Genomic DNA, 18,430 nt, shown 5'->3' with positions numbered 1-18,430 from the left:
ATACACGACTATATAATAAGTATAGTACAGATAGAGTAAATATTATTTTTAAATCAATTTTATACCATTTTTATTCATGATTTTCTTTCCAAACTATTTTAAAAACACATTTTCAAAATTTGAGAATAAAAAATGGTAACTCTCGCTAAAGTTATAGACCATAGAGAGAAGAAATAGGGAGGGGAAGGACAAACACTAGTTTTAATTTAGGAAGAAGAAATAAAATAAATAAAACTAAAAGGATTTTTTTTTTTCCTTTCTAATTTAATATTTTATAAGATAGCAAATGCCAATTATGTTTCAAAATAGCTCTTTCAAATGTTCCGTCCATGGATGGGTGTGAATTGTCCTTTTAGACCACTCCAATCGACTCAACTTCCAATTTTTCCTTACAAAAATTCATTGTTGGTTTAGTTACCTTAATCCATAAATCTCAAACAAGTTTCACTAAATTGAACTTTTTGAATCTTGATTTAGTTTGATTCAGTCACTCCTATAAACGAAGTTGAAGAGTGTGGAGTTGTGATCTCTTTTCTCCCTATTTAACTTGAGGAAAACTCATTACTGAAAACACATTAATTTTATACCTTATGAAACTCCTCACAAGGGTGGGAGAAATAACCAACACAAGAGAACACTTAGGATAAGATGAAGCATGAGCGAGTGCAATATGGAGGGTAAAAGAGGTATTGGCCAATGAAATCACAAATCAAATGGACCTTAAATTCTAGATAGTAAAAAAGATAACTATAATCTTGCTATACAATCTTAAACCAATTGGAGAAGTAGTTAGTCTCTTTGACTTTAGCTACCGAGCAAGATATGCATGAGAGAGTAAAGAATTGATCAATGAAATCGATGAACCAAAACTCGGATTCAAGATCGAAAGTCCAAACTTCACGAATTTTTTGTGGGATTGTTGATAGTGACGGCCTGTTGATAGAATATAATGAGGGAGAAGCGTGGCTTGCTTTTAATCAATCTCAACACCTTTCCCAAGCACAAACTTATAAAACAGAATATGGCTCGTAATAGGCAATTACTACACACCCACCAGCATGAGCATCATAGTTTTACTAAGCAATATATTATTAGTTTTTCTGAACAACAAAAGAATGGTATATCAATATGCAGAGTTAAGAAAACAAAAAAGGAATTAGAAGAAAATATTTATATCACAATAAGAAAATATAATCTACAATTAACCACACCCAAAATCAGATCTTGTTGCTCTAGACGAAATGTGCAACAATTTGGTAACCGTGTTCATACAATCAACACATTAGACATACAAGCAACCAAAAGAAATGATCTCACCAAGATTTCATGCCTAAGCAAGCAGCGAAACATTTTGCTTGGACAAGAAATAGATATTCTCCAGATAAAAAAGCTTTACAAAAGCGCTCCAAGTAGTTGACCAACTTTCCTAAACCCACTTTATCTAACAGTATTTGGAGATGAGGAATCAGGTTGTCTCTTGAAGCCTATATATAGTGATCTCCTGCTGCTTGAAATAGCGTCTGTCCTCTTCATCAACAAGAACAAGATTTAAATAATACTTCACACTGAATTTGTTGTTGATGTTACGATGCGTAGGCGTAAGCTCGTAAGGGCTAAGAAAGAGTCTGACTGGAATAGATTCACCTACAGAAGCAAGCAAAAACTATATGTTAAGTTGCCAGTTTTGTGAAAACTATAAAAACAGGACCAGTAAAAACAACTTTCAATCCAGAATATCTTGGTCACATTTCCACATTCATTTTTATGAAGTACCAAACTTCGGTACAAATGAAAGAATACAAAGGGAATACAATAAAAACCAACCCCAACATGAGTCCAGCTAAAACATGTGTGCTTCATTAAATAAAATAAAATCTACATTTTCACGTACTATATAAGCAACAAGGTCTAATATCGTGTGTTTTTTAAGGTTGTTATGAGTACTTTAAAAAAGCTAATGAGGCTTACGCCTTGAAACAGTTAGTTTTAGCCTCGAGACTTACACCTTTGTTGAACCACAAATGAGGTTTGTTCCTAGCTTAATAAACATTTGCAGTATAAATCAATTCTATTAATGATAGTAGTGCAGTAATAGTGAGGATGAAGATGTTTTTTTAGAATTTTTTATTAAGTAAAAGTTATGGGACTGAATTTTCTTTTTACACTTTTATATGACTATCGTGTTTAGCAGTATATGGTCATACCAATTTAAGTTCAATGAAGTGTTTTTAATTTACTATTTGAGGCTTATGCCTCACCTCTTGAAGAGGAAAAGCATCAAGATCGCTGTAAGGCCTCCAATTATCCATACTTATAAGAGAAAGGGTAGAAAAGTAATTGCATAGCAATCCAATGACGAGGGAATGTTTTGTGGAAAAGAACTTGATTGATGGGGCCCACGGGTAGGAGAGAGAGAGCTGTAAATACATCTTTATGGGATCAGGTAGGTAGGTTATCTTTTTGTGTGCTGATAGCTTTTTAGGGGATTTCCCCAGCCTCCATGTAAAGGTGCTGGGTATGCTTTACTGTTTTCTTTGTTATTTCATCTTTGAACTTCTTGTCATCACATATTGGCTGAAAGTAATATAAATAACAGAGTACCGTCTCTATTTTAGCCTGTTTTGTTAGGATTTATTGTGTTTATATTTGTTAGAATCCTAACAGTCGCCTGCCTTTAGCCTTGTAAAACATTGTGAGTTTTTATTTTAGGATTTAGTTAATTAGTACCTTGTTACTTTTCAAATATCAATAAAAGTTGTTTCTAGGGAAAAATAAACGAAGAAGGTTTGTTGTTTGGTAACACAAATATGCTACTTTCACTGCAATAGGTAATAAAAAAAAGATAAAGTATTTAAAGCACCTCTCACTGGAGCTCCATCCATCAGCTCATATTTAGCTAGTGTCTCTGTCTCGACATGAGTGTTAGCACCAGATCCTGTTGATTCTCGACGCCTGATCTCCAGATCCATATTTTTTATCTTAATTCTCACCAGCAGGAAATAAATCTTGCCAATTATAACATCTTTGAGATGGTACCTGTACGTACCAATTTTCTTCACTTACTAAGAAACCAATTTCATAACCTTCCATCATTTGCAAAGGGGAAAAACCATCGCTTCCAGTTTCAAAATAATTAAAATTTTTAAAGATGAGTGATGAAACAACCCCAAAAAGTCTGCTTCTGAAAATGCCAATAAAAGTTTGATCTTGTAGGTAACAAAAGGATCAATAATTCCTTGAAGGTTCAATAAATTCTTCTTTTTTTTTTTCTTTTTTAAAATTTTATTTTAAGAAATGGACATGAAGATGAGGTAGATTTTGTAAGAGTGTAGCTCAAACGCAGCCAGAAAATCTATACCACTTACTTGCTTTTGTTATACTCAAACTCGATGTGCAGGCAATCTTCAATCCCGACTTCCATCTACAAAAAACATAAATAAATGAGGTAAACAATTAATGTCTGATTTTTATTTATTGGTTAATGAAATGCTATGCTGTTTGAGTTTCAACTCTCAAAATATATATATAAAAAGATCTACAAGGATCGAAACAACCAATTGTTTGATTCTGGCTTTCTTTTCCTTAATTTGGATTGAAAAAAATCATAAGATTTTCTAATCAAAGGAGAAAGTCTCTCCAGACATTTTTTTTTACAGTGTTCTTTTCCATTCTTTATCTTGGTATAAAATGAAGTTTTTCCTCTCTTTTGTCCAATAGGAGATGTTTATTGGAACTCCCTTGGATTGGGGCTCTTATCCCATCTTTTTTTAGGGAAAAAAAAGCTATATACATCAATGAAATTATTTATTATCCAAAAACAAAATATATTTGCAAAAAGGTCTGAAATGTTCAAGGTATGGGGTATTTTACTGTACTGACCTTGATACCATTATTAATTGATGGAAGTGGAGAATAGTTGCGAACCTGATGCAAGTCAATGATTACAAGCTTAAATGTAAGTATCCACATAAGCCAGCTAGATTTATGGCAATCAAGATGTTAATAAAGAAATAACTACGACAAACAAGTTCAGTCTTCTTGTACCACCAACCTCCATAATTTATGTAAAATGGAACTTCCCATGCTAGAGATATAAGTACAAGAGATAACAGCATAAGTTAAAAAAGAGGACAGAGCAGACAAATTAACAACAATAATAATAATGATGTCGATGATGAAACAAACCCTAGAAGAGGGGAGGGGCCGAGGGGGTAAAGAAATAAATGAATTAAACAACCAAAAAATGTAAGCAAAGTTCAATCACAAAAAATCACAAAAGAAATAATCTATAATCCAGTAGCAGTAGAAGTCTAGTAAATGAAAAAAAGTGAATGAAACTCCAATAGCTCGCTGCCCTCCTACCAAATTCGTCTGCTACTACCTTTTATCCAAAAATCAAACATATGCCAGAACAGAACCATGCTACAAATCTTTCCCTACTTATAGATTCAGAAAACAGTAAAAAAAAAAAAAGAACTAGGGGCTTTTCCTAGCTATTAGTATTAAAATGACACATAATAAGGATAAGAGACATTGATGAGGAACCTCATTTGGTGGGGAAGATTTTCTATGGGAAGGAATCAAGAAGGGTGGGAGACCTCATTCACATAGGTGAAAAGTGGTTTCAAAACCAGTGGAGCCTGGACGATTAGGCATAAAGATTACGGAATGAAGCTATGCCCACTAAGTGGTTCTAGTGATTCTTCAGAGAACCACATGTTCATTGTTACAAAATCATAGCAATTATAGACCACACCCTTTTGAGTGGGTTAAAAGTGGTGGTTTGGAAGGGCTTGAGCAAAAACCAAGACTGCTATTGTTGTGAGCTTTCAATTATTTTTCCTGGCATTCATTGAATGTTCTATTGAGGAAGAGTTTGAGCCCTATTTTGGGAGGATTGTTGCGTGGGCGAGAAGCCTTATGTGTGTTGTTCCCACAACTTTACCACTTTTGTGAAAAGAGGTTGTACCTTGTGGCCAATATTTTGGCTTCCTCATAGTTGTCTTCTTCACCCTCTGTGGGCTCTCGTCATCCTCTTGCTAATGGAAAGAGAGACTCTAGGTGGTGGGTCTTTGAAAGGCATCTTTTACTATTCTCTACTGCAAAAATAAGTTCTGCCCCTACTAATTACTCGTCCCTCATGTACAAACACAAACACCTTTCACTGACTAACAAGTGAATTCTCACTTTTCCCTTTTTGCATAAGTCTTCACAATAGACGCCTCACAACCTTCTATCTTACTTCGGGTTATAGACTTGTATTGAGTGCTTTCTTTTAAGGAGATCTATTGCTGTTTATATTTCATATTCTTTGTTCCCATTCTCTTGACCAAGGAAACTTTGTTAACCTCTCATTGGAAGATTAAAATCCCTAAGTTTTTCTTGCCCGAGTGTCAGAAGTAAACACTCATGACCGTATCCAGCAGCATTCTTCCCTTGTGCCGTACCCGCAATGATGTGTTCTATGTAGATATCATGAGAACAATCCAAATCATATTTTGTGAAGCTCTCAGCTTCCTCATTTTCTTTGGAGTCATTGCTTCAGTGTCTTTGAGGAGATCCAAATGAACTCTCCCAAAAAGAGGAGTGTTGTGGCGAAGCTTTTTCCTCCCCTGTTTTGTGGGGTGTGGCTAGAAGGGAATAGTAAAATCTTTAGAGTTAGAGGTCTTTGGACATGTGAGAGGTGGTGTGGTTAAATGTTGCTTTGTGTGTGTCAGCAATTCGAATGTCTTGTAATTATCAATTTATCTGTTGGGACTTATTCTTTTTCTATTAGAGTCCTTTCTTGTAGGTAGTGAAGGACTCCTTTTGCGGCCTTGTTCTTTTTATTCCCTTCTACATCCTTTCATGTTCCTCAGTAAAATAAAAACTTGGTTTCATATTAAAAATAACAATAATAGTAATAAAGCAAAGAAAATCCAGTACATATACTGAATGAGGAAAATAAAACAATGTCCAACATTCCGACATCTTTTATTATGCCACAGGCAGGTTTTTTTATGTGTAGTTGAAATGTCCAGAAACGGTCTTTATAGCTTAAAGACAATATACACTGCATAAAACGAGGAACATGTTCTTGAGATAGTTGATGAAAGCACCATAACAACATTTCAAAGAGTACTTCTGCTAGAACTTTATAAAGACTTGAGGCCAAATTAAATGGACAGAAATATCCTAACTTCAACACTTGAGAATTTAGGTACGAGGCACACAAACATTTTATCAATGCATAAGTTAATGATGCCATTTCCAAAATAATAATAGTAATAAATAAACTGAAACATTATTTTTCTTGAACTTCGAAATGGTTTTATGAATTTTTGGGAACACAATGATGAACATGTAAGACCAGAAGACTATACATGTTAATTATTGTTAAAAGAGAAAAATATACGTGTGAACTACTAGTCTCAATGTTCATGCATGATCAACATGTGCATCCAGTGCCATTATTAAAACCAGTATCATATGCCAAAGGAAATAGTGGCAAGTGTTACCACAAAGTCTTGATATTCCACAATGCTACCAGCATAACCACGACTGATGGTAACTTTGAGAACATACCTAGGGAAGGAAATTCAGAAAACAATGGATCAAAAGAATCTTAGTTAACATAAGTTGAAATATTAAAATTAGAAAATGTTCTAATATCATGATGCACCGTTTAACAGATGACCATAATGTATAAACAATCAAACAAATAATTGTGCATCAAAATCAATAACAAGAAATGGATTAGAAGTGTGAAACTGTAAACAATTTAGACGAGTCACAAGCAGGAAAGATGATAGCCACATTATTAAAAAAAATATATTTTAATTGCAAACGCCTATGTACCTCAGCCTCACATTCACCCCATTATATGTCTCATAAGGCATTTCAACTGTAGAAAATTCGAATGGGTATGTTTTCCTTTCATATATTTCTCCCGGAACATCCAATTCACGAACTGGGCAAAATTAAAAGAAGTTAAATACTGAAGAACATGTCCCACATGTACAATAACAATTCAGCGAAAAACATCAAAATGAATGCGTCAAAGATAACGAAAATTTCATTTGCCTCCCCTTGCAGTCTCATAATATTTTTTCCTCGTAGCAAGTCAAGTTCAAAAAGGGACAAGGATGAGACAAATATAATACTTACCAAGAGAAGTAAAGTCGTAAAAGTTGCCTCTATCAAAATACATCTCTGCAAAAATAAATAATTAATAAAGAAAAAAAACCTTAATATCAGGTACTCATAGTAAGAGAGATGGTATCAATGTAACAAAGTTTGACAGACAGAAAGCAAGGTTGATGAATTGGATGGTTAAGAAAAGGGACAAGAAAGCAAAAAAAAATATATGTACTAACACACACACAATAACATATGTACTAACACACACACAATAACATATGTACTAACACACACACAATAACATATGTACTAACACACACACAATAACATATGTACTAACACAAATCTGAAGCCGATAAGAATAACTTCAAAGCTAGAAGATAAAAGAGAATGATTTGGTGCTAAAGAGACAAATTTGTTGATGTTATAAATGTAAATATTGAGAAATACAAGAAAGTTATCATGATGTGAAAGAAGAAGTGCAAACCGATTTGACCAAGAAGCTCAATTTTAACACCATTGTGATCAACTTTTTTTCCTTGTAGAGGATCTATTGTTATCTGAAGCACAATATAAAAAATGAAAATTGGAATCTAACGATTTCCAGAGAATAAACAAATTTCATAAAGATTGATGAAGGAAATGGTAACATCACAAAATAAATATACCTTCCCAGTAATATTCTCTTGACTTTGGAAGAGGGGAACCAAAACTGTTTGACCATTTTCCTTCTTTAGTGGAACCTAAAGAACAAATGTTTTAAAAAACCGTCAATTAAAACTATATTCTGTAAAGTAGTAAGTTTAAGCAAAAAGCGTTACAACACTCAATAGCTAACAAAGGCAGTAAGCTTCTATTGATACTACCTGTTGTTGTCTTAAAAACCCATTTGAAATGAGAAATGGAATGAACTTTTTCTTCGTTCATCCAATATCTAATTACTGTAAATAGGATACCTGCTTGCGTGTTTTGCCATCTGAAAATGCAATTGATACGTTGCACGATGGCTTAAAAGCTCCAAGCAGGTAATTCTGAAAATAAAAAATAAATTTATTAAAAAACATGACACATCACATCTTGATACCCATGGAAGACATATTTTGAATAAAAATAAAATAAATATCAGTAAACTTCACGTGTATAAATTGCCAAGTGGTGCACTTTTCTGCAACTCCTTTTGGCAGTTTAGTCAATGCCTTCTTTTATACTTTTTTCTTAACAAGAAACAAAACACATAATAAATTGTTAAGGGCTTAGCCACAATTTTATTTATCAACTGTGGGGAAAGATTTGAGAGCTGCCCAATCTCTCCACAATTCTCTAATGAGTGTTCTATACCAAAATCATTCAGCCAAAAAGATACCCTTACCCTCCCACAATAGACACTTAAGTAATTGCTAGGAGAAACAACAAAATACTTAGCCCCACTCTAACAAACACATTCCTAAGGGCCCACACAATTGGAAAACTACCAACAAACTCTCAATCATTCTTACTTTTTCCTATTCTTGTCTCTTCGGGAATACACCTTTACTATGGGGGGTCTTTCATAAATAGAAATAGGTCTTTTATACTTCTCATATGCAAACATGGAATAATTTCCTCAGAAAAAAATAAAAGAACTGGCATATGCAATCAACATAAGTACTTTAATATATATTACCATAATGGTCAGCAGTGAAATTTAGCTCCCAAACCTGGCGCAATCAGCCTACATACGTCAAGTACAACATCATGATTTTCACAATACAATCACAAGCTATGTATACATTACAATCATCCTGAATAGAGACGAAAATTCATGAGCCAATATTAACTTAGACACTTTTAATAAAAGAAACCAAGCTTTAATTGGAAAAAAAAATGAAATAATACAAGAAGGCCTACAAAAAATAACCAACCCAAGAGAAGCTGTAAAACACCGTGAAACTAAAAATAAAAAATAAAACAAAGAAAATAAAATAAAAAATCAGTACATTTATTTAACTCATTTCCCATATTCAAAACAAACACAGAGAAATAGAGGATGTTTGGGAGCATCTTCGGAAAGTCTTTTATTTCTTAAGAAAACAATTTAGTAAAAACATGATTAGAACTTCTTTTAAATAAAAGAACGAAGTGTCAAAACTTTAATGGAGAACAACTGAAAGAATATAAGGGCATCAAAAGAAAAAACCCACAAAAAGGAGCTAAACTAGAAAAAAGGGCTCCAATCAATCCCACAATATGCATAGATAACTTTTCTTTTATTTTCTTTCCTTCTTTCTTTTTTTTTTTTATAAGGAATAATTACATTAATCAATGAAATATCCAAAGAGATCCTCACAAAGACAGACAAGAAGAAACTGATAGGAAAACCCTAGCAAATGATAAAGAAACTAGAACCAGGGGAACGGTGAAGACAAATGGGAGAGAAAAACAGAAAGATGTACGATGGATTCTCAATGTCAGATGTCCTCAATTCAAGAGAAAATCCAAACAAAACAACAATTCAAGGAACATCAAACCAAGGTACCCAGAAACAAAAGACAAATCAAATCATAAGCATTCACTGTCAATTCAACAAACCAAAAAACGAAATGCACATGGAGAAGAACAGACACTATTTTGAAGGGAGAGTGCTAAACTCAAAATAGTTCAAGCCAAAGTTAAACCCTCTCCAAGCAAAGACATAGCATTAGGTAACATTTTTCTTTAAATAGTTGAAGCTAATTTTCCACGAGATTATAAATAATGATTTGTGCGGGAAGTTATCTTTACTTTTATAAGTCATCCAAAATTGTTAGTAGAAATAGTTTTAAAAACAAAAATAGAAGATGAAGGTGTGCTTGTAGTAATTTCAAACACCGCACAACACTTAAGGTTTAGTATAGAGGCAAACTTAATAGGTTAATTCAACCAAGTGAGAGAGTGGATTGAATCATCTGGAGTCACTTCCAAAGGAAACTGGAATTTCCTTGATGAAATGAAATCTTCAAACGAGGGGGAATCCTTCGAGGAACCAGTGTCTACAAGGAAACTTTTCCCCTAGGCCAAAAGACCTACTGAAGCTATACTCAAAACAAGAGATATACATTCAAACTCATACATGGCCAACAAAAAGCATCAAAGTTCTAAAATGAATTGCTGGTGTATGTGGAAGTTCAATTGTTCTTCTCATGTAGCTTCGTGTGGTGGCAACCCCTTCCAGCTAATCAAGACTTCCCAGTCCTTCCTATTTGGATTCTTCCGATAACCATATACTTCTTCTGGTAATGTCATCCATTTGTGATTTTCATTTAAGTAAGGCACTATTTCATGCACCTGCATATGATCGCCGACAACCTTCTTCAATTGAGGCACATGAAATACCGGGTGAATGGCAGCAGTGGATGGAAGTTCGAGTTTATAAGCTACTGCTCCAATTTTTTCAATAATTTTGTATAGCCCGAAATACTTGGGAGATAGCTTCTCATTCCTTTTCTTCCTTAAAGAAGTTTGTCTGTATGGTCTAAGTTTGAGAAAAACCAGATCTCCCACTCCAAACTCTACATCTCTTCTCTTCAAATCAGCATACCGTTTCATCTTTTCTTGCGCAATGCTGAGATGTTCCTTCAAGACTCCCAAGATAATATCTCTATCCTTCAACTGCTGATCTAGAGTGGAATTAGGCGTTTCCATATCACCATAATAAATTAATAGTGGAGGTAGTCATCCATACACTGCTTGGAAAGGAGTCATACCAAGTGAGCTGTGATATGTTGTGTTGTACCAAAACTCTGCCCAATGCAACCAGTTGGTCCACTCTTTCGGTCTTTCTCCACAAAAACAGCGAAGATATGCTTCCACCCCTCTGTTAGCAACTTTAGTCTGTCCATCTGTTTGCAGATGATAAGCTGAATTTCTGTGGAGTTTATTACCAGTCAGTCAAAACAACTCATTCCAGAAATTGCTGATAAATACCCTATCCCGATCAGACACAAAAGCTCTTGGATAGCCATGTAACTTTACCACCTCTTTAACAAAAACTGCAGCCATTGTTTTAGCTGTATAAGGATGTTTATGGCCAGAAAGTGAGCATATATACTTAGTCTATCCACCATCACAAAGTCCAGCAGCCTTGGGTAATCCATCTATAAAATCCAAAGAAATATCACTCCATATAGTATCAGGAATTTCTAATGGAATCAATAACCCTACTGGTGAAAGAGCCAATGTTTTATTTCTTTGACAAATCAAACATTCCGCACAATATTTTTTATGTCACTCTTCATTCCATCCCAATATAATTCTCCCATCATTCTCTTATATGTTCACAAAAATCCAGAATGCCCTCCAAACACCAAATCATGGTAGGTATGCAAAATAGTGGGTAAGAGAGATGAAGTTTTGGAAATAACTAACCTTCCCTTAAACTGCAACACACCTTGATGTATCGAAAAATTTGGAATATCAGATTGGTGTTTCTCCACAGTGCTTTTGAACTCCTTCAACTTCGGATCTCGGTCTATCTCTCTTCTTGAATAATTGTTAAATCAATCAATCTTGGTGCCGACATATGATTACGATGAACCGTTAGGGGTACTCTAGAAAGAGCATCACCCGCCTTATTCTTCAAACCCGGTTTATACATCACTTCAAACGAATATCCCAATAATTTCACTATCCACTTTTTATATTGTGGTTGTATCACTCTTTGCTCAAGAAGAAATTTCAATGACCTACGATATGTTTTTACTAAAGATTACCTTCCCAACAAACCTGGCCGCCACCCTTGAACTGCAAACACCATGGCAATCAACTCTCTTTCATAAACTGGCCGCGATCTATCTCTCATACTCAGAGTTCGACTAAAGTAAGAAATAGGTTTCTTAGCTTGTGTCAAGACTGCCCCAACTCCATACCCCGAAGCATCCATTTCTATTTCGAATGGCAAACTAAAATTCGGCAAAGTCATCATTGCCCTCGTCAATTTTGCAAAGGAGATTTCAGCTTCTGCACTCCATTTGTAGGCACCCGCTTTCAATAACTGAATTAATGGTCCGGCAATATTACCATAATTTTGGACAAATCTTCTATAATAACCAGTCAATCCTAGAAATCCTCGCACCTCTCGAACATTAGTTGGAATTGGCCATTCCCTAATAGCTCATATTCTCTCAAGATTGACTTCCACGCCCTTTTTTGAAATAATGTGCCTCAAATACCCTATCCGTGACTTGGCAAAACTGCATTTTCCAAGATTGACATAAAGTTCATTTGCTCGAAGAATGTCTAGCACCACTTCTAAATGCTGGAAGTGTTCTTCCAATCCTCTGCTGCAACTAATATGTCATCAAAGAAAACCAACACAAACCTCCTCATATACGGCCTGAAGATTGAATTCATTAATGCTTGGAAAGTTGAAGGGGCATTGGTGAGCCCAAATGGCATAACTAAGAACTCATAATGCCCTTCATGAGTTCTAAAAGTTGTCTTCTCCACATCTTCTTGATTCATCCGAATTTGATGATATCTCGCTTTAAGATCAATCTTTGAAAACATATTCGCTCCATTAAGTTCATTAAAGAGCTCTTCAATAACTGGAATAGGAAATTTATCTGGGATTGTTACATTGTTCAGCGCTCTATAATCAACATAAAAACGCCAACTCCCATCTTTCCTTCTTACCAACAACACGGGACTGGTACTTGGCCAAATAATTCCCGAAGCCAGCATCTCATCCACCAAACGTTCCATTTCCTATATCTGTTTGTGTGCATATCTATATGGCCACACGTTTACTGGATTCGTCCCTTGTTTGAGATGGATATGATGTTCAATCCCACGTTGCGGTGGTAGCGTCTCGGGCCAACTGAATGCATCATCGAACTTAGTTAACAGAGAGGGCAGTAAATTTTCGGCTGTGGGTTTTGTCTCCTCATCATACATCTCTTCTATAGTTAAACTACTGTGTAATGCTCGACACCCTATTAAATAACTCTGATCTTCATTATCCCAAGTCTTCATCATATGTTTCAAACTAACCCTTATCTTCATTAAGCTAGGATCACCTTTGATTAATCCTCTTCCAATAATGCTGAAAAGTCATAATTAACTTCCTCCAGTCCACTTCAGTGACACCTAAAGATTTCAACCACTGCATTCCAAGAATCACATCCGCCCCTCCCAATTCTAAGGACAAGAAACTGTCAATAATCTTCCAATCACCAATCAAAATTTCCACTTAGCCACACACGCCTTTTCCTTTAATAGTCGTCCCTGGCCCAAGAATCACTCCATAAGTTGTAGTTGTTTTCAAAGGAAGATTTAATGCAGTCACCAATTTCTCATATATGAAATTGTGGGTAGCCCCACAGTCAATTAACACTACAACATCCTCATTCTTCACTTTTCCCTTCACTTTCATGGTTCCAGAGTTGTTTAATCCCACCACTGAGGTGATAGATAACTCAATGTTGAGATTTTCATCAGCTCCTACCTCCATTGGTTTAATCTCCAATTCTTCATCATATGGGTCATCTTCAATGATTTCTAATTCTTCCCCATTGTCGTGCACAACCAACATTCTCAATTCCTTTTGTTTTTTCACTTTACAACGATGCCCAACATAATATTTCTCTTCACATCTAAAGCATAATCCCTTCTCTCTCCAAGATTGAAATTCAGCATCATACAATCTTTTTGTTGGCCCTTCCCTTCAGTTCTCCCCCGGCATAACCCCTTTCAATGTTATCGTTCTAATAGGTGTATTTCCCCCTGGTGTATATTTGTAGTATTGCTGTTGGAAATTTCCTTGATTTTAGGCAAATTATACTGAATCCTATTCTTATATACGCTAACAAACCCAGCCTCTTTGCAAACCATCTCTCTGTGTTCTATTTTTAATGCCAATTTCATCATTGCAGCCAAGCCCTTAGGTTCCAAAAGAGACACTTCCGTTTTCAGCCATGGGTAAAGCCCATTCATAAAAGTTTCTTCTAATACAATTGTCTGTAGAAAGGCTACAGGAGCTAAAACTTAATCAAATAAATTGCGATATTCTTCCACTATGAATTTCTGTTTAATAGTCAAAAATTGGCCCACCAGAGATCCATCTCTTATTGTTGGAAAACAAGTTAACATCTTCTCTTTTAGACCATCCCAATCCTTAAAAGCCTCACATTCATTCTGAAAACGATACTAATCTATAGCCGGTCCATCAAAACTGATAATTGCCACAGACAACTTCTGTGAATCAGTAAAACTGTGTATTTTGAAGAATCGATCCGCTCGGAATAACCAAGAATCCGGATCCGTGCCATTGAATACCGGTATTTCAAATTTCTTAAACTTACTTTGATCAGTCAATTTTTCATTGCTCTTCAGGTGCAACTTCAATTCATCGTTGAGTTCAACTAATATATTTTCGCTTTTCTTCTCTCTACTCACAGATCCTTCGTCTTCCTTCGATGTCAAAGCCTTCTCTCGAATAATACCTTCAAGATATTTCACAACCATCTATTGTTGTTGTCGCTGCTTTGCTATCATCGCATTCAAATTCTCAATGTTCTTCGAAATCAAAGTTAAATTTTCCTCCATCACCGGTATTTTTTTTAACTTTGTTCGCATTTCCATAAATTTCTGCTCAAGAAGTTCCAGACCTTTTTTATCTTTTTTCGCCATCTTTTCTGAATGCCCAGGTTTTAGGGCTCTGATAACAATTGATAGAACACTGATGTAGTGTTTCTATTATCTTGATAATTCAAACACAACTTACAATAATAAGCAAATCGTGAACCTCAGGAAATGAGTCACATAACAGATAATTCACAAATAACAAGCAAAGTCAACCTCCTAATCCAAAATACCAAAACAACACACAAAACAAAATACTAAAAAGCAATCCAGAACACAAAACTTCAGCCTTCTGCTTCCCCTATCTTTCAAGGAGTATTGCAGACCTCTCCTTTCATAAAAACTGCCCCTCTTCTTCATTCCCCTTCTCATCGATTTAACTTGCTCTTCCAAGTAACTGTCACCCCTTCTTTCCTCTCTCCACTTCCTCTTCTAATTTCTAATTAACTGTTTTAATTCCTCACGTGACATATTTTTCTTTCTTCTATTATATGTAAATAACAGTGGTGGTCTAACAATAATTGTTTCTGTTTCTTGTTTCTTGTTTCTTGTTTCTTGAAAAAAAAAAAAAAAAGAAACAGAAACAGAAAACGTGTTTAATAACGGTTTCTCGTTTCCTGTTTCTTATGTCTTGTTTTCTTAATAATGTCAAACATTAAGAATATGTCGACTCACATCTAATTTAATTAAAAATTAAACAAAAAAATATGTCCTATATTAAACACAAAAAAGAAAATGATCAAAAAAGTTTATATCATTCAATGCAAACAAGTCACAGTGCACAAAGAAAAACAATAACATAAAATTGTATCTATCGTTCAAATGTTGCCCAAATTTGATTGGCAATATCATGTCTCGCTCGGGTCATTGCTCTTAGATGATGTCGACTCACATCTAATTTAATCATATCACTTTGCAGATTGACCGACAAATTTTGTGTATCTCCAACGTTCATTGATTCATTGCTAAAGTCGTTGAATAGATCATCTTGACGATCATTCAATCTAATATAATTGTGAATTGTGCAACATGCTATCGGTATATATTTTTGTGTTTTGATCGGGTATGGAGGCATTTGCTTAAGAATAGGAAATCGAGCCTTCAGCACACCAAAAAAACGTTCAATGACATTTTGCAGTGAAAAATGTCAATAGTTAAACACTTCTTCTCTACCGCTGGGACGATGTCTCCTTTCTCTAAAATCTTGTAAATGATAAGTAGGATAATTTCTCACCTCACTACCATGGATTTGTTCGATATTTTCTTTTTAGGGTTAAGGTTAACTGAAAACTTGTTTCCATTGTTGAACACAAGCAAATCCATTTTCCTCTCGGGGTTAAAATTGCTCTAAAACACTGATATATAGTTAGAGCATGGGTTAGAAGCCACAAATTTGAAGGTTTATTTTCCTAATTGAAGTCCAAAATTTCCTTTCATAAATCTTCCATTGCACAATGATATTAGATTCTTGAATGCACACTCCTCCAATACTCAATCTTGTACTGAAACGTACACCACGATATATCAAGGTTGCACTCCTCAAACACCTCTCATACACGGAAATACCAATCAATAGTAACAGCTATTCCCTGTGAAGAAATATTCTTGCCATCAAAAAATCGCCAAGGCAGAGATGTCTACTCCATGGTACATTATGTAAAATCTATCTGCCAATTTCAGCAAATAGCACTATAGTTCTCTTGAAACACACTATATCGTTCCAATTTAATTGGATGTCCCCGAAGGGGCCTCTTGAAACACACTATAACAAGGACATCTCACGATTTTCCCCATATAAGAAGAGTTAAATTTCATTAACCCCAAAATCACAGCTTAAAGTGGCAGCCAATAGGAATCCATCACAAGTTTTAACACTGAGTAAAATGTATTACAGCATCAAAACCCAGAAAGGAGATGGCAGATAACAGACAACTAAGGGCTCAAAGTAAGTAAAAGGAGAACTAAATGTCATCAAATTTCCGTTACCAAAGTACAGTACTCAACCTAAAAGTCAGATGCAACCAAAACTCCAAAAAAAAAAACATGTAAAAAATTAGAGCATGGGTTATGGTCAGAGAGAGGAACAAACACAGAAAATTAAAATGAAGTTGTTTATAAAAAGATCGAGGGGAATAGATTTTTTTGTAAAGTTAAAATCAGAAACACATACCTTTAGCCGAAGAAGTGAGAAGGCAGAGAATCGGAGAAGAAAAGTTAAGAGAAAGAGAATCGGAGAAGATGGAGATCGGGGAAGAGATAAATAGAGAGACAGAGCCGGAGAAGAGAGAAATATAGGAATAGAGAAACACATACTTTGTAACTTTAGCCGGAGAAGAGAGAAGACAGCGGGCGAAGAGGGAGAGAGAAGACGAAAGCCGATAATGGTGATGACGCGCCGGAGAAGAGAAAGAGAGAAAACAAAGCCGAGAAAGATAGAAGACGATGTGGAGAGGAAAAGAGAAACGGAGAGAAATAAACGAGGAACGGAACAAATAAACCTTAGAGGTTCCCTTATCCAATCTCAAATGCTCGCCAGTATCGGTTTCATTCACCATCACGTACTTCGACGAATTGCATTCCTTTGTTGTAGCATTCCAAACGTTTGATCCAATCTTTAAAATCTTCACTGTCCTTCAAGAACTCTCCCGGCTTATATTGGCTGACAATCCTTTCATGACCATTATGGTTCCAAGCACCTTCTCATTCCCCAACCAAGTACCTCCGTTTCCTTTCAACATTTTCGATTTTACCGAGTTGTGGTTTCTTCATTAAAATTGTATCAGGAAATTGATCGTGATTTTGGGCAAATTTTGAGAATCAAACAATCGTTCTAGTTTTAGAGACACGATGAATTTGTTCATTTGGAGGGAAGCAAGGAGGAGTAATCGAACAAAAAACAAATCTCAGATATAAAATGAATAAAAAAAATCCCTAGATAGCATTTGTACTAAATTTTCAAACCCTTCCCATTCAAAATTGTTATACCTGAATCCAGCAGCTATTGCCCCGAGTCCGGAAGTCGCCGGAAGTCGCCGGAAGTGATCGTTGGTTGCCAGAGATGGTTGATCACTTGCCGCTGACGATTTAGTCTGAATAGTCTATCGAAGGAACTATCCGCCAGATTCAGAAGAAAAAAAGAATAACTTATTTTCATTTTTGTCTATTTTAATTTTAAAGTACTAATTTTCTAATTTATCTAATATAAAATTAACAAGTAAACGAAACAATCTAACACCCCAATTACTCTTTTTCTTTTTTTCTAATTCACTAATCCGCTAAATTAACCAACCATCCGCTTACTTATATGCTAATTATAATAGCTAGAAATTTTAAAAATAATGTGTGTAGCAACTTTTTAAAAAAATTAAAAATATAATAAAATCTATCCTTCATAAACTTTTAACGTGGTTTAACAATAATATTCCGATATTTGCAACTTTGCATTTTAGTAATAGACTTCTATTACTAATAGACTTTGACAAATTTTGTTATGTTGGTAATTTTTAAAATGTTGTTACACTAAATTCGCAATTATCCCTTAGTGATAATTAGGATTGGGCTTAATTACAAAAAGTAGCCCTCAAATTTAATACCCTAAATTTTATTTTCAAGAATATCCTTGACCTTAAAAAACAAAAAAATTAAAAAAACCAGTCTTGGAATTAGTATATGAACTAAAACTGATAATATCTCCTTGGAAAAATAACTCCAATTT

At 34.9% G+C, this 18,430-nt stretch overlaps 1 protein-coding gene across 3 annotated transcripts; it reads right to left on the bottom strand.

Annotated features, from left to right (window-relative positions):
• Positions 1–1,153: 1,153 nt before the first annotated feature.
• LOC101205685 (vacuolar protein sorting-associated protein 26A) lies at positions 1,154–17,856 on the bottom strand. 3 transcript variants are annotated; one of them, XM_011655615.2, is made up of 12 exons: positions 17,701–17,856; positions 8,783–8,830; positions 8,076–8,150; positions 7,788–7,862; positions 7,607–7,679; positions 7,147–7,191; positions 6,838–6,949; positions 6,498–6,564; positions 3,880–3,924; positions 3,366–3,421; positions 2,861–3,036; positions 1,154–1,644 (listed from the first exon to the last, which is right to left on the bottom strand). In XM_011655615.2, the coding sequence occupies exons 2-12, from the start codon at positions 8,783–8,785 to the stop codon at positions 1,466–1,468; spliced, it is 906 nt and encodes a 301-aa protein (XP_011653917.1). In that variant the 5' UTR covers positions 8,786–8,830; positions 17,701–17,856; the 3' UTR covers positions 1,154–1,465. The 3 variants fall into 3 exon arrangements, with proteins under 3 accessions (XP_011653917.1, XP_031740041.1, XP_031740040.1); XM_031884181.1 differs by lacking the exon at positions 17,701–17,856 and adding an exon at positions 17,029–17,263; XM_031884180.1 differs by lacking the exon at positions 17,701–17,856 and having other exon boundaries at positions 8,783–8,849.
• Positions 17,857–18,430: the final 574 nt, after the last annotated feature.

This window comes from Cucumis sativus, chromosome 4 (genome assembly GCF_000004075.3).
Source record: "Cucumis sativus cultivar 9930 chromosome 4, Cucumber_9930_V3, whole genome shotgun sequence".
Classification (NCBI taxonomy): domain Eukaryota; kingdom Viridiplantae; phylum Streptophyta; class Magnoliopsida; order Cucurbitales; family Cucurbitaceae; genus Cucumis; species Cucumis sativus.
Note: the sequence above shows the minus strand (reverse complement) of the source record. Positions and strands in the feature narration are given on the sequence as shown.